This window comes from Lepidochelys kempii, chromosome 1 (genome assembly GCF_965140285.1).
Source record: "Lepidochelys kempii isolate rLepKem1 chromosome 1, rLepKem1.hap1, whole genome shotgun sequence".
In the NCBI taxonomy this organism is placed as follows: Eukaryota; Metazoa; Chordata; order Testudines; family Cheloniidae; genus Lepidochelys; species Lepidochelys kempii.
This window is the reverse complement of record NC_136380.1, coordinates 15715744-15735438: the sequence shown is the minus strand read 5'-3', so window position 1 is coordinate 15735438 and position 19695 is coordinate 15715744. Positions and strand designations below refer to the sequence as shown.

The window sequence follows — 19695 nt, the reverse complement described above, 5'->3', positions numbered from 1 at the left end:
AAATTAAAGCCTAAGGCTTATTGGGTCACTATCCACATTTTTGCCTCTGCGGTCCTGCTACTGTGGAGTGGTGTCCTCTCTGACCCAAGAATGACCACAGAATTAGTTGCTTTCAAAGCAGATTTTAAAAAGTTTTTATTTGAGAAGACCTTAGAGACACCATTGATATTATTTTCTTCTCTACTGACTGTGTGTTTTATATTATAGTTTATCTTATACATGTTTAGTATTTAAATTAACTTTGTTTTAATGTGCTTAGGACTCTAGCGTAGATCAGTGATATAAATATAAAATTGTTATTGCATTGTGTTCAGTGGCATGTCAGTCCTAGAATCAATCTGAAAACCCTCTTTAAATTAAGACAGATTAATGTATTTTAAAATGGTTTTCCTTGTTTAATTGCTGTAACATTGATGTTTACAAGCATTAGTAAGACAAAGCAGGTGGTATAACGTTTCCCAAATCTGTCAGAAAAAAACTAATTCAGGAAGTGTTAGGTTTTCTGTAACTGTGTAAATATACTGTAATTAAACCCATAAAACAAAGTAAAATAAAACTTTCCAGCTTAGATGGAGTTTGTAGGGGGTACGGGCAGGATGGGGGTGGCATCTTTTGACTTGTTAATTTAGAACATTTGATCTGGAGTGACAAAATAAGAATGGAGATCCACGTCATTTTGCAAAGTCAGCTTTCTGAGTATCACTGTACCTTAATGGGGCCTGTAACAACAACTTTTTTTATTTCTTTCATTTTTAGGAATTTAACTTTGCACCATTTATAGCAACTGCCACACTTTACATCTTCTGAACATTTAAAACATATGTGGTTTACATTTTTGCTTTTTCCTTCGCATAGATAGTGAACCAGTCAAGTTCCTTTGTGCTTTTGGTCAATTTCATATTCTGGTTCCTAATGCACTAGCACAGGGGTTCTCAAACTTCATTGCACCGCGACCCCCTTCTGACAATAAAAATTACTATATGACTCCAGGAGGGGGGACTGAAGTCTGAGCCTGCCTGAGCCCCGCTGCCCTGGGCGGGGGGCCCAAAGCCAAAGCTCAAGGGCTTCAGCCCCAGGCAGGGGGCCTGTAACCTGAGCTGTGACACCTGGGGCTGAAGCCCTTGGGTGGTGGGGCTCAGGCTTCGGATCCAGGTCCCAGCAAGTCTAAGCTAGCGCTGGTGACCCCATTAAAACAGGGTCGCGACCCACTTTGGGGTTCCGACCCAGTTTGAGAACCGCTGCACTAGCACAATACTACATTTAGGTTGCAAAAACTCCGAAAGGGACTTCAAATCCAATCAGATTTCATGAAAACATTTCTATTAATATTGTATGAAAATGAAGGTGGATTTTTGTTTTTTATTTTAAATATAATCTACACACTTTGGATCTAAGCTAGCTTATGGTATCCCTTTAAAATGTGAAATTGTTCTTCTCACATCCTCACTACTGGCAGTAAAATATTGGGATTCCCTCACCTTCTTTGTTCCCAGTTTCTGCAGGAACTGGAAGAGATGCATTGTGCTGAATAGCTGCATTGGCAACAGCATTAGCTGTTACAGTAAAGGCTGTTTGTGGAACCAGCCGTGGCATCAGCGGCACCAGTCGACGACCTTCTATAGACCATTCTGAAGAGCTGTTCGGTCCAGACATACTAAACAGAAATGCATATTATGTGAAAGTGTTCTCTTATCCAGCACATTTACTGACTAAATATACTTTTCCAACAGAAAAAAGCTACTGGATAACAGGATTTCTCTTCTAGTGACAGCCTAGAATATGCACAGTAAAACATAACTAAAAAAGCAGACTTGCAAATTAGTGTATATTATACTCCTCTAACTAGCTAAAAATATCAGAAGCACAATGTTCATGAAACAGCCATCAAACTAAGTGTGCTATAGAAATAATCGTTTCTAAGGCAGATCTCGTTCTACTTAATTAAAAATATTCTAAGCCCCATCACAATAGCCCGAACAAGATTGCAACATGTCAAATGGCTCAGCCCATGCATTTCCCTTAACAGAGGCCAACCACCTGGTCTTAACTTCTAATTGGCCTCAAAGTTTGAAGACAAAATAGAATACTTAACAATCATGTTGTCTCCTTTTTCAGCTAGGCAGAAATGCTTCTGTTTTGTATGACCATTTCACTGAATCAATGAAGCCAGAATTGTAGACTATAATTTTCAATGAGAGTTTCATTTAACTTATTACCACATACTGAAGAACTACTTTTAACTCTGGCTAACAGTACTAAGTAACTAGTAAAAAAATTAGCGCTAATTAGTCTATTTCTCAGTTAAACCCAGATTCGTTTCAGCATCTTCCACAAATTTTCTTACAGTACTTACTGATTAGCATCAGTTGAGGTAAAATTTAGAATTTTTGTTGACAATAACTGCAAACATGAGTTTATATTAAGAGTGCTAACTCCAGTATATCTAATGGCAATACTGCACTTTCCTAGCATCACTAAGAATTAATCCACATCAGTCAAATGAGCTCTCTGCTATATTATTTCTTAATGTGAAAGACAGAAAAGAGATTTACAAAAAGATATGGCATTCCATAAACTAGCACCCCCTTTGGGTTTCCTACTGTGTGTTCTAGATTTTAATCCCCTTGAGGTAGAAACTGCATGAGTTTTGCAAACTGCTGACATCGTCATCAGCATTTAACAGGAAATTCAATTTAAGAAATCAATCCTGATTGTTTTATTAAATAAGCTATTCTTTATTCACTTTTTTTAAAGAAAAAAATCTGAACTGTTGTGCTATGTAGTTGTTTAATAGGCCAGACTATTTCCAAGCCTTTAAACCTGAAACATTTGAATGAGAGGTTTTTCGTAGCAGTGGGTGGGTGAGATTCTGTGGCCTGCGTTGTGCAGGAGGTTGGACTAGATGATCATAATGGTCCCTTCTGACCTTAATATCTATGAGTCTGACAGTTTACAAAAGAATATGCCTTTTGGTAAGTCTCAGTTCAAAATATTGCTAACTGATACGATAGGCTCCTTATACATGATTGTTTTATTGCTTTTTCCCCTATAATTTCAGAATTGTAAGATTCACACTTAAAATCTATAGCTGTTTTATATTAATTTATGAAAATAAAGAGAAATTCTTATTCTCTAGCTGAACATTAAATAATTTAAGGCATTTCTTTCCCCCTTAAAATAAAATCTCTCAAGCCATTTATTTAATTCTGAAAACTACTTTTAGATAATTAGAGTACTAAGCATCTCACTTAAAGATAAGTGAGCACCAGTTTCTCTCCCCCAGTCATGTGGTCTTTGGGGAAAAAACCGTAGGGAGCTAGCTAGAGACTGAAACTGGCACAACAGTTGCAGAAAGCAGTTCAACCATGTCCTGCTGAACTGGGGGATAAATATGGCCCAGCCAGGCCACCCTTCCCTCCAGAACCCAGAACTGATACCACTCCCCACTCCTTAGGGAACTAGGACCCAGGGGGCATCCCCTTCTCCACAGCAACTGTGAGCTTTGGGAAAGAAAACACAGGGAGGAGCCAGCCAAAACCAACACTGCCACAGCAGCTGCATAGGGCAGTTCAAGCAGGGAGTAATGGACAGTGATGATGTCACACTGCTTTCTGAAATTTTCACTCTAAACATTTTCCCCAGTGTTGACTGGCTGTTTGCTCCACCCTCTCTGACCCCCTCCCTCAAGGTCACCAAAGATCCTTTATCCTTCCATTTAGCTAATCCTCTCCTAATGTAACCCAATCAAAAAGATTTAAACAAAACTAAAATCATGGCAAAACATGAAGCTTGCAGCCATCACATTGTTCACTCTCCATATACATTTTATCAGTTTCCCTACTTTCTGTTTGTCTTATCTATTTAGACTGTAAACTCTTCAAGACAGGAACTCTCTCTTATGCTATGTTTATATACGACACAATAGGGCCGCATTTTCAGCTGACTCCTAAGCACTACCTTAATGAACAAAACAGTGACTCATTAACCGCAGATTTCAACAACTTCCACACATTTTCCTGTAGTACATACTACAGATCTGCAATAGCTGAGGGTATAGTTACATGTACTACTACAATTGTCAGCTGTGTTATTCCTTCAAGGTTGCTAGTGGTTTAAAATCTCTAGTATTTGGTTTAAAAGATAAAGGACTGCCCAATGCAAAGACTATTTGCTAACTTATGGAAGTCATGTTCAGTATGAGTAATAGCTTACTTATGCGCAATAGTTGTTAGCCGTTCATCATTTACGGCTCTCCGAACTTCAGCACGATGGCGCTCAGTGGAAATGCTGTCAAAAAAGAAAGCAGCCAATATATTTTAGATATGGAAAGACAAATATATTTATCTGATCCTGTTAGCAAAAATGAAAATGTTAGAAACAGCACCACTCTGGTGGATGGAGGGGTCAGCATTTACATTTTAGAGATTGCCACTTGCTTCTCTTCCCTGTGACAGTGAAAATGAAGTGTTTTATTATTCAGAAGGTAAAAGATAATTCTCTGGCCTAGAGAATAGAAAGGATTTCACCATAGTTACTAGAGATTACATTAGTGGCTACATGGCTGGATTTCCAATTCTGGGTTCCAATCTTACAAGGATGGAAGTGAGGAAAATAATTTCATTTGCAAGTTAAGCAAATGTGACCAGGAATCATTGAAAGGAAAATAAATATGGGTTCAAAATAAATATGGAATCACCGCTATATTGTTTGTTGTGTCTCTTTTCTGATTATGAATTCATTTTAAGAGCTGAAGATGCCTCTGGTAGGAAGTATGTGCAATGCTTTTAAAAGAAAACAGGCCATAAACCAATTATACACTCACCACATTTACCATAAGTAGTGTGAGGTTTACCTAAGCACTTTGGAGAGGTCTCCAAGAAGGTCTTTCTTTTCCTTGGTAAGGTCCCCCTGTGCACGCAAGGCACTGATAACTCCAGCATATGCCTCCAGTTCTAAGGAAATATAGAAATATGATTAGCTCTTAACCATTAACATCAAAAAGGGAAAAATAAAATCATGGGTTTAAATTCAGTAGATATACATCTGTCCTATGATCTTCACTGTCTGCTAAGATGCTAAAACATAAATTTCAAGGTCTTAATATACTGGCTCTGCATAAAAATTCAACAACCTTAACTCAGACATCGAGTGAATGACTTATTGTTCTAGTTATTGAACATTTCACAAAAAATGTGTGACTGAAAACCTTGTTTTAAATTAGCAATCTAAACCCTTTCCACACTAAACATAGCTATACAAACCAACAAAATCAAATCCCAGTTAACATAAAAATAAGTATTAATAGGGACAGAAAGAGTAACAAAAAAGACCGACTAGTGCACAGATAGCAGTCAGATAATAGCTTCCAAAATAAGCAAGACTTGCATTGTTTTCAAAAGCTGTCAGCAAGTGAGTCCAGTGGACCCAAATTACAAAACCAGAGAACCATGCCCAAAACAATTCCTACACCCAGCCCAGTTCTGACGAAACCTAGGGGAAAACAGAGAAGACACACTGGTCAGCCATAACCCCCAAACCAGGACATTGGGCAGACAATAACTGCTTAAGTATTTAAGGCTTAGGTAATAAAGCATTTTATATACAAACCCAATTGCTGTCTTTAAAGTCAACATTTGCTAAGGTACCACACAGTAATACGAGAGATACTACAGTATTTTTCTGTGCTTAGACTATGAAGTTACTTTACTCAGTAATCACTCGATGTCTGAGTTAAGGTTGTTGTATTTTTATGGAGAGCCAGTATATTAAGACCTTGAACTGTATGTTTTAGCATTATAGCAGACAGTGAAGATCACAGGACGGACGTAAAGTAATGCACACTCGAAAACATAATCCCAACTATACATATAAAATGATGGGGTCCAAATTAGCTGTTACCACGCAAGAAAGAGATTTTGGAGTCATTGTGGATAGTTCTCTGAAAACATCCACTCAATGTGCAGCGGCTGTCAAAAAAGCGAACAGAATGTTGGGAATCATTAAGAAAGGGATAGATAATAAGACAGAAAATATCATGGCCACTGTTGGAAGACAAGATACTGGGATGGATGGACCTTTGGTCTGACCCAGTATGGCCATTCTTATGGCACCACCTTCCTCACTCCTATCCCTAAGTAGTACAGACAAATTGTAACTGGTGCAGTCTCTGTTCAGTCAAGGGAAATCCAGTTAAATGGCCGAAATAAGGTATAAAATTAGGTTTAACAAATGAAAACAAGCAAATTCAAATTTAAGGCTGCCACATCATCCCATATTTCATGCTTCCTCAGCTATGTACTGCAAAGGTCCCAGGGCAGTGCTAGATATCACACTAAGATATGATTTAAGTATTGACACATTTTTCTAAAATCTGCTATGGCGTTTAATTTACTATGGAGTATCTGAGCCTTGTAGAGTGGTCTAATGGATACAGCACTGGACTGGAAGTTAGGAAACATGGGATATATGCATTGCTCTACCACTGACCTGCTTTGTGACCTTGAGACAGGGCAAGTCTCTTCACCTCTCTGTGCTTCCATTTCCTCTCCCTTGTCTATCTTGTCTATTTAGACAAAGTTCTTTCAGATAGCATAAGCCTCTGTCTCTGTTTGTACACCTGCAATCTCATTTAGGGCCTCTAGGTGCTACCACAATACAAGTAATACATTTTTAAATAATAAAAATAATGATTCAGATTCTATACTCAATGTGCTGTCTCTTAAAAACAAAACCCCCTCCCCACGATAACCAAGCAAGATGAGAGAAAGTTTCACCCTTTTCTCTCTCTAATAATAATAGTTTTATAGCATAATCTGAAGACCTCAAAGAACTTTACATTAATCTTCATGCCTCTGATGCAAGATACGTAGTACAGTACTTTTTTTATAGATAGATAAAATAAAGCCCAGAGAGGTTAAGTGATTTGCCCAAGGTTACGTAGGAAGTCAGAAGAAAAGTCTCAAATATCAAATCTCAACTCCCTCTACTGTGTTCAACCACTAGACTATGTTGCCTAAATGAAAGTCTAAAAAGAAAACTAAGATTTTTCTTCTTCCAATATTAAAATGCTATTAAAAACTATTAAGTATAATTGCCTTACTACATATGCATGTTATTACAGATATAATACCCAGAAACTTTCTTACAGATAGCCCTTTTCATTTGGGCAAAGCATCCAGAATTCAACGCATGGCTACAGCAATTCAAGAGGCTCCTATTGTTATGACCATTAAACTAATTGAGATTGTTTTCACCTCTCCCAGCCAGTTCCTGTCCTTCTGTAATTGAAGACTGGAAATATTGTATTGCGGGACATTTTCTTTCATTAAGAATCTGCATTACAGTAGTTTTACTGATGTAACTCTAACCACTGTGACAACTAAACATGGGTAGCATTGCAAGATTCATTTTGACCTTCATATGTTTTCTCTATATAAAACCAAAAAAGGAGGTAGGAAATTAATCAGACATAGCAAACTGAGGAGTTACTCACTTTTGACAGAAATGTCTCCTATTACACATTAATGTGCATGAAAACATCATAATTTGCAGTGCAGGTACCATCCAACCAAAATGATTCTATGAAATTAGGTTTAAAACCAGCTCTATTCATTGAATCCATAAAGAGCATCCACCCCTACCAACTACTATCAAAGCAAGAGCTGTGAAAACAAACACTGACACCTACTGATCACTTTCTGTATCTTATATGTTGATTGCAAACATATGAAAGTGTTTAATGAAGACAGTGGGCTGGCAATTCTTTAAACAGAGATAGATACACAAAGTCCCAGCAGCCAGGCGGATGGAGGAAGCAGAGAGCCACAAATTGTACCCAGTTTGCGAAGAATCCTCTTGCATTCATCCCTGCTGAGATCCAGAAGGGTTGGCCACACAACAGGCATTCTTTCCCTGTGTTTGTGCTCCCACAGAGCTCAACCTCCCTGAAAAAGAATACAAATACTGTAAGTAAAAGTCCATGCTCTACATCTTAGAATTTGATTAGTGCAATCTCTCCCCTCCTCCAGCCTGCTCAGAACTTCGCCAAGGTCATCTTCCTTTCCATCCACGTATTCCCCTGCCTGAACCCCTGCAAAAGGCTTGCCATTTCACTATAAAAATTCTGCAACTTCACTCCAGACATTGACTTCCTATAGCCATTTCCTCAGGCTAGGTCTACACTTGAAAATTATACTGGATAGCTATATCAGTCAGAGGTGTGAATAAACCACACCACTGAGCACTGTAGCTATGCCAACATAACCCCCAGGCAGACAAAGCTATATCGATGGAAGAGTGCTTCCACGGAGGGAGCTAATGTTCAGAGAAGTGATGTTCTTATACTGACAGAAAAACCTCTTCTGTCAGTGTAGGTTGCATCTACATTGTGGGGCTATGCCAGTATGGCTCTACCAGAGTAACTATGTTAGTATAGTCTCTTTAGTGTAGATACACCTGAGGGTCATCCTAGCCTCTCTCCCGACAGATGCCTATATCTTTCTCAGACCTTCTTTCATGCCATGCTCTCTCTTATATCTGGAACTATCTCTGAATTGATGTAAAAGTCCCCTCCCTCTCCTTACGCACAGAGCATCTATTATAGGAAGTCTTCCAGCTACAGTGACTCTACCATCCATGGGAATATATTTGGCATTTGTCTGTTATGTTGCACACTGGCAAAAACATCATGAAAATGTACTTGTTCAGGCACAGTATCTAACTTGTCCAACCACATCCTGACAACGATGAAAACCACTCATTAAAATGATTTTATCCACCCACTAAAAAAAATTACTCGCCAGAGGCAGACAGGTTAATAGACTTGTGCAAGACCATGCCAATACTTGTACTGCACTTGGGCCGTTAGACTGAAGCGCCACAGAGCAGTGATTACGGTTCTGTGTTTAGCAACGTGAACAAAAACAAAGCATCAATCGCATCATACACTTTGCACGAGATGATCTGGCAGAGCACGCACAGGAAACTGTGACAGCAGACCCAGGATGCACCTACCCCTACTCCCAAATTCATTGTACCCATTATCACTACCCTGTAATTGTCCTGGTCTCAGTGAAAACAAATGATCCCATACACAAACAACAAGAGGTGATGGTCAATGGGTGGGCAGAAGCTTAGTGACCCCCAATACAACCCCCCAAGATGGAGGAAGTGAAACGCTTCCTCTAGCCTCCATAAACTGGGGGAAAGGGACAGGAACAGCTCCTTCAACCCCCAGCTGACAGAGCTGCCCCCGCTTTCCTCAGCCCAAGGGGGGCAGGCTTTGTGGGGGAGGGGTGGAGCACACAGCTCCCACAGCGTGGGGGGAGATATACACTATCGCCCCCTCTTCTCTCAGCTGGCTGGGGGGGGTGCTGTGTGTGGGAGGGGGGCACAGCTCCCTCCTCCCTCAGCCACAGCCAGGGGGTGTTGTGTGTGTGCACACGTGGAGGGGAGAGGGATGCCCAGCTCCCTCAGCCACAGCCAGGGAGTGTTGTGTGTGTGTGTGGGGGGCGTGCACAGCTCCCTCAGCCACAGCCAGGGAGTGTTGTGTGTGTGTGGGGGGGGTCCCCACAGCTCCCTCAGCCACAGCCAGGGAGTGTTGTGTGTGTGTGTGGGGGGCGTGCACAGCTCCCTCAGCCACAGCCAGGGAGTGTTGTGTGTGTGTGGGGGGGTCCCCACAGCTCCCTCAGCCACAGCCAGGGGGTGTTGTGTGTGTGTGTGTGGGGGGGTCCCCACAGCTCCCTCAGCCACAGCCAGGGAGTGTTGTGTGAGTGTGGGGGGGTCCCCACAGCTCCCTCAGCCACAGCCAGGGGGTGTTGTATGTGTGTGTGGGGGGGGGGTCCCCACAGCTCCCTCAGCCACAGCCAGGGGGTGTTGTGTGTGTGGGTCCCCACAGCTCCCTCAGCCACAGCCAGGGGTTGTTGTATGTGTGTGTGTGGGGGGGGGTCCCCACAGCTCCCTCAGCCACAGCCAGGGGGTGTTGTGTGTGTGGGTCCCCACAGCTCCCTCAGCCACAGCCAGGGGGTGTTGTGTGTGTGTGGGTCCCCACAGCTCCCTCAGCCACAGCCAGGGGGTGTTGTGTGTGTGTGTGTGGGGGGGGTGTCCCCACAGTTCCCTCAGCCACAACCAGGAGGTGTTGTGTGTGTGTGTGGGGGGGGTCCCCACAGCTCCCTCAGCCACAACCAGGAGGTGTTGTGTGTGTGTGTGTGTGGGGTCCCCACAGCTCCCTCAGCCACAGCCAGGAGGTGTTGTGTGTGTTTGTGTGGGGGGGTCCCCACAGCTCCCTCAGCCACAGCCAGGGGGTGTTGTGTGTGTGTGTGTGTGTGTGTGTGGGGCGTGCTCGGCTCTCTCAGCCACAGCCAGGGGGTGTTGTGTGTGTGTGTGGGGGGGGCGTGCTCGGCTCTCTCAGCCACAGCCAGGAGGTGTTGTGTGTGTGTGTGGGGGGGGGTCCCCACAGCTCCCTCAGCCACAGCCAGGGGGTGTTGTGTGTGTGTGTGTGGGGGGTCCCCACAGCTCCCTCAGCCACAGCCAGGGGGTGTTGTGTGTGTGTGTGTGGGGGGGTCCCCACAGCTCCCTCAGCCACAGCCAGGGGGTGTTGTGTGTGTGTGTGTGGGGGGTCCCCACAGCTCCCTCAGCCACAGCCAGGGGGTGTTGTGTGTGTGTGTGTGGGGGGTCCCCACAGCTCCCTCAGCCACAGCCAGGGGGTGTTGTGTGTGTGGGGGGGGGGGGGTCCCCACAGCTCCCTCAGCCACAGCCAGGGGGTGTTGTGTGTGTGTGTGTGGGGGGGTGTCCCCACAGCTCCCTCAGCCACAGCCAGGGGGTGTTGTGTGTGTGTGTGTGGGGGGGGTCCCCACAGCTCCCTCAGCCACAGCCAGGGGGTGTTGTGTGTGTGTGGGGGGGGGTCCCCACAGCTCCCTCAGCCACAGCCAGGGGGTGTTGTGTGTGTGTGTGTGTGGGGGGGTCCCCACAGCTCCCTCAGCCACAGCCAGGGGGTGTTGTGTGTGTGTGTGGGGGGGGGGTCCCCACAGCTCCCTCAGCCACAGCCAGGAGGTGTTGTGTGTGTGTGTGTGTGGGGGGGGGTCCCCGCAGCTCCCTCAGCCACAGCCAGGAGGTGTTGTGTGTGTGTGTGTGTGGGGGGTCCCCACAGCTCCCTCAGCCACAGCCAGGGGGTGTTGTGTGTGTGTGTGGGGGGGTCCCCACAGCTCCCTCAGCCACAACCAGGAGGTGTTGTGTGTGTGTGTGTGTGTGGGGTCCCCACAGCTCCCTCAGCCACAGCCAGGAGGTGTTGTGTGTGTTTGTGTGGGGGGGTCCCCACAGCTCCCTCAGCCACAGCCAGGGGGTGTTGTGTGTGTGTGTGTGTGTGTGTGTGGGGCGTGCTCGGCTCTCTCAGCCACAGCCAGGGGGTGTTGTGTGTGTGTGTGGGGGGGGGCGTGCTCGGCTCTCTCAGCCACAGCCAGGAGGTGTTGTGTGTGTGTGTGGGGGGGGTCCCCACAGCTCCCTCAGCCACAGCCAGGGGGTGTTGTGTGTGTGTGTGTGGGGGGTCCCCACAGCTCCCTCAGCCACAGCCAGGGGGTGTTGTGTGTGTGTGTGTGTGGGGGTCCCCACAGCTCCCTCAGCCACAGCCAGGGGGTGTTGTGTGTGTGTGGGGGGGGGTCCCCACAGCTCCCTCAGCCACAGCCAGGGGGTGTTGTGTGTGTGTGTGGGGGGGGGGGTCCCCACAGCTCCCTCAGCCACAGCCAGGGGGTGTTGTGTGTGTGTGTGTGTGGGGGGTCCCCACAGCTCCCTCAGCCACAGCCAGGGGGTGTTGTGTGTGTGTGGGGGGGGGGTGTCCCCACAGCTCCCTCAGCCACAGCCAGGGGGTGTTGTGTGTGTGTGTGTGGGGGGGGTCCCCACAGCTCCCTCAGCCACAGCCAGGGGGTGTTGTGTGTGTGTGTGTGGGGGGGTCCCCACAGCTCCCTCAGCCACAGCCAGGGGGTGTTGTGTGTGTGTGTGTGGGGGGGGTCCCCACAGCTCCCTCAGCCACAGCCAGGGGGTGTTGTGTGTGTGTGTGTGGGGGGGTCCCCACAGCTCCCTCAGCCACAGCCAGGAGGTGTTGTGTGTGTGTGTGTGTGTGTGTGGGGTCCCCGCAGCTCCCTCAGCCACAGCCAGGAGGTGTTGTGTGTGTGTGGGGGGGGGGGGGGTCCCCGCAGCTCCCTCAGCCACAGCCAGGAGGTGTTGTGTGTGTGTGTGTGGGGGGGGGTCCCCGCAGCTCCCTCAGCCACAGCCAGGGGGTGTTGTGTGTGTGTGTGGGGGGGGTCCCCACAGCTCCCTCAGCCACAGCCAGGGGGTGTTGTGTGTGTGTGTGTGGGGGGGGTCCCCACAGCTCCCTCAGCCACAGCCAGGGGGTGTTGTGTGTGTGTGTGGGGGGGTCCCCACAGCTCCCTCAGCCACAGCCAGGGGGTGTTGTGTGTGTGTGGGGGGGGGTCCCCACAGCTCCCTCAGCCACAGCCAGGGGGTGTTGTGTGTGTGTGTGTGGGGGGTCCCCACAGCTCCCTCAGCCACAGCCAGGGGGTGTTGTGTGTGTGTGGGGGGGGGGTCCCCACAGCTCCCTCAGCCACAGCCAGGGGGTGTTGTGTGTGTGTGGGGGGGGGGGTCCCCACAGCTCCCTCAGCCACAGCCAGGGGGTGTTGTGTGTGTGTGTGGGGGGGGTCCCCACAGCTCCCTCAGCCACAGCCAGGGGGTGTTGTGTGTGTGTGTGGGGGGGGTGTCCCCACAGCTCCCTCAGCCACAGCCAGGGGGTGTTGTGTGTGTGTGTGTGGGGGGGGTCCCCACAGCTCCCTCAGCCACAGCCAGGGGGTGTTGTGTGTGTGTGTGGGGGGGGTCCCCACAGCTCCCTCAGCCACAGCCAGGAGGTGTTGTGTGTGTGTGTGTGGGGGGGGGGTCCCCGCAGCTCCCTCAGCCACAGCCAGGAGGTGTTGTGTGTGTGTGTGTGGGGGGGGGTCCCCACAGCTCCCTCAGCCACAGCCAGGGGGTGTTGTGTGTGTGTGTGTGTGTGGGGTCCCCACAGCTCCCTCAGCCACAGCCAGGAGGTGTTGTGTGTGTTTGTGTGGGGGGGGTCCCCACAGCTCCCTCAGCCACAGCCAGGGGGTGTTGTGTGTGTGTGTGTGTGTGTGTGTGGGGCGTGCTCGGCTCTCTCAGCCACAGCCAGGGGGTGTTGTGTGTGTGTGGGGGGGGGGGCGTGCTCGGCTCTCTCAGCCACAGCCAGGAGGTGTTGTGTGTGTGTGTGGGGGGGGGTCCCCACAGCTCCCTCAGCCACAGCCAGGGGGTGTTGTGTGTGTGTGTGGGGGGGGGTCCCCACAGCTCCCTCAGCCACAGCCAGGGGGTGTTGTGTGTGTGTGTGTGGGGGGTCCCCACAGCTCCCTCAGCCACAGCCAGGGGGTGTTGTGTGTGTGTGTGGGGGGGGTCCCCACAGCTCCCTCAGCCACAGCCAGGGGGTGTTGTGTGTGTGTGTGTGGGGGGGTGTCCCCACAGCTCCCTCAGCCACAGCCAGGGGGTGTTGTGTGTGTGTGTGGGGGGGGGGGGGTCCCCACAGCTCCCTCAGCCACAGCCAGGGGGTGTTGTGTGTGTGTGTGGGGGGGTCCCCACAGCTCCCTCAGCCACAGCCAGGGGGTGTTGTGTGTGTGTGTGTGTGGGGGGGTCCCCACAGCTCCCTCAGCCACAGCCAGGGGGTGTTGTGTGTGTGTGTGGGGGGGGGGTCCCCACAGCTCCCTCAGCCACAGCCAGGAGGTGTTGTGTGTGTGTGTGTGTGGGGGGGGGTCCCCGCAGCTCCCTCAGCCACAGCCAGGAGGTGTTGTGTGTGTGTGTGTGTGGGGGGTCCCCACAGCTCCCTCAGCCACAGCCAGGGGGTGTTGTGTGTGTGTGTGTGGGGGTCCCCACAGCTCCCTCAGCCACAACCAGGAGGTGTTGTGTGTGTGTGTGTGTGTGGGGTCCCCACAGCTCCCTCAGCCACAGCCAGGAGGTGTTGTGTGTGTTTGTGTGGGGGGGTCCCCACAGCTCCCTCAGCCACAGCCAGGGGGGTGTTGTGTGTGTGTGTGTGTGTGTGTGTGGGGCGTGCTCGGCTCTCTCAGCCACAGCCAGGGGGTGTTGTGTGTGTGTGTGTGGGGGGGGCGTGCTCGGCTCTCTCAGCCACAGCCAGGAGGTGTTGTGTGTGTGTGTGGGGGGGGGTCCCCACAGCTCCCTCAGCCACAGCCAGGGGGTGTTGTGTGTGTGTGTGTGGGGGGTCCCCACAGCTCCCTCAGCCACAGCCAGGGGGTGTTGTGTGTGTGTGTGTGGGGGGGTCCCCACAGCTCCCTCAGCCACAGCCAGGGGGTGTTGTGTGTGTGTGTGGGGGGGGGTCCCCACAGCTCCCTCAGCCACAGCCAGGGGGTGTTGTGTGTGTGTGTGTGGGGGGGGTCCCCACAGCTCCCTCAGCCACAGCCAGGGGGTGTTGTGTGTGTGTGTGTGGGGGGGGGTCCCCACAGCTCCCTCAGCCACAGCCAGGGGGTGTTGTGTGTGTGTGTGGGGGGGGTGTCCCCACAGCTCCCTCAGCCACAGCCAGGGGGTGTTGTGTGTGTGTGTGTGTGGGGGGGGTCCCCACAGCTCCCTCAGCCACAGCCAGGGGGTGTTGTGTGTGTGTGTGTGGGGGGTCCCCACAGCTCCCTCAGCCACAGCCAGGGGGTGTTGTGTGTGTGTGTGTGGGGGGGGTCCCCACAGCTCCCTCAGCCACAGCCAGGGGGTGTTGTGTGTGTGTGTGTGGGGGGGTCCCCACAGCTCCCTCAGCCACAGCCAGGAGGTGTTGTGTGTGTGTGTGTGTGTGTGGGGTCCCCGCAGCTCCCTCAGCCACAGCCAGGAGGTGTTGTGTGTGTGTGTGGGGGGGGGGGGGTCCCCGCAGCTCCCTCAGCCACAGCCAGGAGGTGTTGTGTGTGTGTGTGGGGGGGGGGGTCCCCGCAGCTCCCTCAGCCACAGCCAGGGGGTGTTGTGTGTGTGTGTGTGTGGGGTCCCCACAGCTCCCTCAGCCACAGCCAGGGGGTGTTGTGTGTGTGTGTGTGGGGGGGGTCCCCACAGCTCCCTCAGCCACAGCCAGGGGGTGTTGTGTGTGTGTGTGGGGGGGGGTCCCCACAGCTCCCTCAGCCACAGCCAGGGGGTGTTGTGTGTGTGTGGGGGGGGTCCCCACAGCTCCCTCAGCCACAGCCAGGGGGTGTTGTGTGTGTGTGTGTGGGGGGGTCCCCACAGCTCCCTCAGCCACAGCCAGGGGGTGTTGTGTGTGTGTGGGGGGGGGTCCCCACAGCTCCCTCAGCCACAGCCAGGGGGTGTTGTGTGTGTGTGGGGGGGGGTCCCCACAGCTCCCTCAGCCACAGCCAGGGGGGTGTTGTGTGTGTGTGTGGGGGGGGTCCCCACAGCTCCCTCAGCCACAGCCAGGGGGTGTTGTGTGTGTGTGTGGGGGGGGGTGTCCCCACAGCTCCCTCAGCCACAGCCAGGGGGTGTTGTGTGTGTGTGTGTGGGGGGGGGTCCCCACAGCTCCCTCAGCCACAGCCAGGGGGTGTTGTGTGTGTGTGTGGGGGGGGTCCCCACAGCTCCCTCAGCCACAGCCAGGAGGTGTTGTGTGTGTGTGTGTGGGGGGGGGGTCCCCGCAGCTCCCTCAGCCACAGCCAGGAGGTGTTGTGTGTGTGTGTGTGGGGGGGGTCCCCACAGCTCCCTCAGCCACAGCCAGGGGGTGTTGTGTGTGTGTGTGTGTGGGGTCCCCACAGCTCCCTCAGCCACAGCCAGGAGGTGTTGTGTGTGTTTGTGTGGGGGGGTCCCCACAGCTCCCTCAGCCACAGCCAGGGGGTGTTGTGTGTGTGTGTGTGTGTGTGTGTGGGGCGTGCTCGGCTCTCTCAGCCACAGCCAGGGGGTGTTGTGTGTGTGTGTGGGGTGGGGGCGTGCTCGGCTCTCTCAGCCACAGCCAGGAGGTGTTGTGTGTGTGTGTGTGGGGGGTCCCCACAGCTCCCTCAGCCACAGCCAGGGGGTGTTGTGTGTGTGTGTGGGGGGGGGTCCCCACAGCTCCCTCAGCCACAGCCAGGGGGTGTTGTGTGTGTGTGTGTGGGGGGGGTCCCCACAGCTCCCTCAGCCACAGCCAGGGGGTGTTGTGTGTGTGTGGGGGGGGGGTCCCCACAGCTCCCTCAGCCACAGCCAGGGGGTGTTGTGTGTGTGTGTGGGGGGGGTCCCCACAGCTCCCTCAGCCACAGCCAGGGGGTGTTGTGTGTGTGTGTGTGGGGGGGGGGGTCCCCACAGCTCCCTCAGCCACAGCCAGGGGGTGTTGTGTGTGTGTGTGGGGGGGGGTGTCCCCACAGCTCCCTCAGCCACAGCCAGGGGGTGTTGTGTGTGTGTGTGTGGGGGGGGTCCCCACAGCTCCCTCAGCCACAGCCAGGGGGTGTTGTGTGTGTGTGTGTGGGGGGTCCCCACAGCTCCCTCAGCCACAGCCAGGGGGTGTTGTGTGTGTGTGTGTGGGGGGGGGGTCCCCACAGCTCCCTCAGCCACAGCCAGGGGGTGTTGTGTGTGTGTGTGGGGGGGGGGTCCCCACAGCTCCCTCAGCCACAGCCAGGAGGTGTTGTGTGTGTGTGTGGGGGGGGGGGGGGTCCCCGCAGCTCCCTCAGCCACAGCCAGGAGGCGTTGTGTGTGTGTGTGTGTGTGGGGGGGGGTCCCCGCAGCTCCCTCAGCCACAGCCAGGAGGTGTTGTGTGTGTGTGTGTGGGGGGGGGTCCCCGCAGCTCCCTCAGCCACAGCCAGGGGGTGTTGTGTGTGTGTGTGGGGGGGGGTCCCCACAGCTCCCTCAGCCACAGCCAGGGGGTGTTGTGTGTGTGTGGGGGGGGGGGTCCCCACAGCTCCCTCAGCCACAGCCAGGGGGTGTTGTGTGTGTGTGTGTGGGGGGTCCCCACAGCTCCCTCAGCCACAGCCAGGGGGGTGTTGTGTGTGTGTGTGTGGGGGGTGTCCCCACAGCTCCCTCAGCCACAGCCAGGGGGTGTTGTGTGTGTGTGTGGGGGGGGGGGGTCCCCACAGCTCCCTCAGCCACAGCCAGGGGGTGTTGTGTGTGTGTGTGGGGGGGGTCCCCCACAGCTCCCTCAGCCACAGCCAGGAGGTGTTGTGTGTGTGTGTGTGTGGGGGGGGGTGTCCCCGCAGCTCCCTCAGCCACAGCCAGGAGGTGTTGTGTGTGTGTGTGTGTGTGTGGGGGGGGGTCCCCACAGCTCCCTCAGCCACAGCCAGGGGGTGTTGTGTGTGTGTGTGTGTGGGGGTCCTCGCAGCTCCCTCAGCCACAGCCAGGGGGTGTTGTGTGTGTGTGGGGGGGGGGGGTCCCCGCAGCTCCCTCAGCCACAGCCAGGAGGTGTTGTGTGTGTGTGTGGGGGGGGGGGGGTCCCCGCAGCTCCCTCAGCCACAGCCAGGGGGTGTTGTGTGTGTGTGTGTGGGGGGGGGTCCCCGCAGCTCCCTCAGCCACAGCCAGGGGGTGTTGTGTGTGTGTGTGTGGGGGGGGGGGTCCCCGCAGCTCCCTCAGCCACAGCCAGGAGGTGTTGTGTGTGTGTGTGGGGGGGGGGGGGGTCCCCGCAGCTCCCTCAGCCACAGCCAGGGGGTGTTGTGTGTGTGTGTGGGGGGGGTCCTCGCAGCTCCCTCAGCCACAGCCAGGGGGTGTTGTGTGTGTGTGTGTGGGGGGTCCTCGCAGCTCCCTCAGCCACAGCCAGGGGGTGTTGTGTGTGTGTGTGGGGGGGGTCCTCGCAGCTCCCTCAGCCACAGCCAGGGGGTGTTGTGTGTGTGTGTGGGGGGGGGTCCCCGCAGCTCCCTCAGCCACAGCCAGGGGGTGTTGTGTGTGTGGGGGGGGGGGGGGGGTCCCCGCAGCTCCCTCAGCCACAGCCAGGGGGCCGGACGGAAGCCTCCCGCTCACCCCGGTGGGCGGACGCGTCGCCCTCCGCCAGCCGGGCGGGGGGAAGCGGGAGCTGCCCACTCCTGCGCCTTTCACTGACGTGGACACAGCACCCAACCAGCCCACGGAGGGGCCAGTCGCCCTCCCGCCCCCGCCCCAGCTCCCGCGGGGAGGGGACCCACCTGCCCGGCCGTTCCGGGAACATCTAAAGGCTCCTCAGCGGCAGAGCCCGGCTGGCTGCAGGTTTGTTTAGTGGCGGCGGCAGGCAGCTCCGTCCAGCCAAGATGGCGGCAAAACAGCAGCTCGCATGCGCGGCCGCGCGGGGCCGTGTGGGAATTGTAGTTGCCCCTCAGCGACGCCCTGCCCACGGCCCGCTTCAGACGTCACGACGTACTCGCCGCCGTTGCGCGAGACAAGGGGCGGGTCAGCTTCCAAGATGGTGGCTTGAGGCCGCCGCGCGGCGCCTACCTGGGAGGTGTAGTCCCTTTGTGTATGACAACGGAGCGCCGGCGGGAGTCTTCCGCCACGCCCAGCGGCTTGGAACGCACGACGGAGCGCGAGAGGGGGCAAACTTCCTGCTCGCGTTGCGCGGCTCGGCTCAGAAGGGAGGGGAGGTGCAAAGCAAGTTGCAACGTGTTTGCCCTGCACCCAGCGCCATTGTCCTGGGGCTCCACTTGGCACCCAGGGGCGAAGCGCACCCAGGCGCTAGCCAGAGCCCTCTGCATAGCCGAGAGAGGGGGGGCTGCGTTCCTGGTACCCGGGCTGAGAGGCTGTCAGGGAGTAAAGGCCCTGCAGCCTTGCCACAAGTCTTCCTTCTCTCACAAGTCTTGTGATATTTGTTTGCCTTAAACCCTCAGCTCCTGGAGTCAGTATGAGCCTCCACTTTCATTTTTTAAAAACAAAAAGTCCTCATGGCTAAAGACGAAAACTCCACAACGGGAGGCCAATAAAAAGAACTCTGAATTTATTTTTTTTAAATCTCATACTAATCCACAGAGCCCTCCCTACCAACACTGCAAAAAGAAGGATTCTGGGTGGACTCCTCCTGAAGGTCGAGACAGCAGACTGGACTTCTACATAGAGTGCTTCCGCCGACGTGCACGAGCTGAAATTGTGGAAAAGCAGCATCACTTGCCCCATAACCTCAGCCGTGCGGAACACAATGCCATCCACAGCCTCAGAAACAACTCTGACATCATAATCAAAAAGGCTGACAAAGGAGGTGCTGCTGTCATCATGAATAGGTCGGAATATGAACAAGAGGCTGCTCGGCAGCTCTCCAACACCACTTTCTACAAGCCATTACCCTCTGATCCCACTGAGAGTTACCAAAAGCAACTACAGCATTTGCTCAAGAAACTCCCTGAAAAAGCACAAGATTAAATCCGCACAGACACACCCCTGGAACCCCGACCTGGGATATTCTATCTACTACCCAAGATTCTGCCCTCCGGAGAGTCCTCTCCACTTCCCGTTGGGAAGCGGCAATGCTCCTCCCCAGACCTGGCTGCATTTCAGAGGCGGGGGCGCAGAGCCCTGCCTCTGACCATGCAGCCTGTCTCTCCAAGGGAAGATCATCATTCCTCCCCTTCTTAGAGGAAAACCGGCCAGGCTGGGTTGGCAAATCACTGGAAATCCTGGGCGCCCCATCATCTCAGGCATTGGCACCCTGACAGCAGGATTGTCTGGCTATGTAGACTCCCTCCTCAGGCCCTACGCTACCAGCACTCCCAGCTACCTTTGAGACACCACTGTCTTCCTGAGGAAACTACAATCCATCGGTGATCTTCC

The 19695-nt window shown here is 53.0% G+C and overlaps 1 protein-coding gene across 7 annotated transcripts in view; it reads right to left on the bottom strand.

Annotated features, from left to right (window-relative positions):
- Positions 1–18227, bottom strand: part of EMSY (EMSY transcriptional repressor, BRCA2 interacting) — a 60401-nt gene extending 42174 nt beyond the window's left edge. For all 7 annotated transcript variants that reach the window (XM_073335092.1, XM_073335095.1, XM_073335102.1 and 4 more), the window contains exons 1-5: positions 18087–18227; positions 7835–7943; positions 4853–4952; positions 4213–4287; positions 1479–1654 (exon numbers count right to left, since the gene is read on the bottom strand). In XM_073335092.1, the coding sequence (XP_073191193.1) occupies positions 1479–1654; positions 4213–4287; positions 4853–4952; positions 7835–7904 (421 nt within the window). In that variant the 5' untranslated portion in view covers positions 7905–7943; positions 18087–18227. The remainder of the gene's footprint in view (positions 1–1478; positions 1655–4212; positions 4288–4852; positions 4953–7834; positions 7944–18086) is intronic.
- Between the last annotated feature and the right edge of the window lie 1468 nt (positions 18228–19695).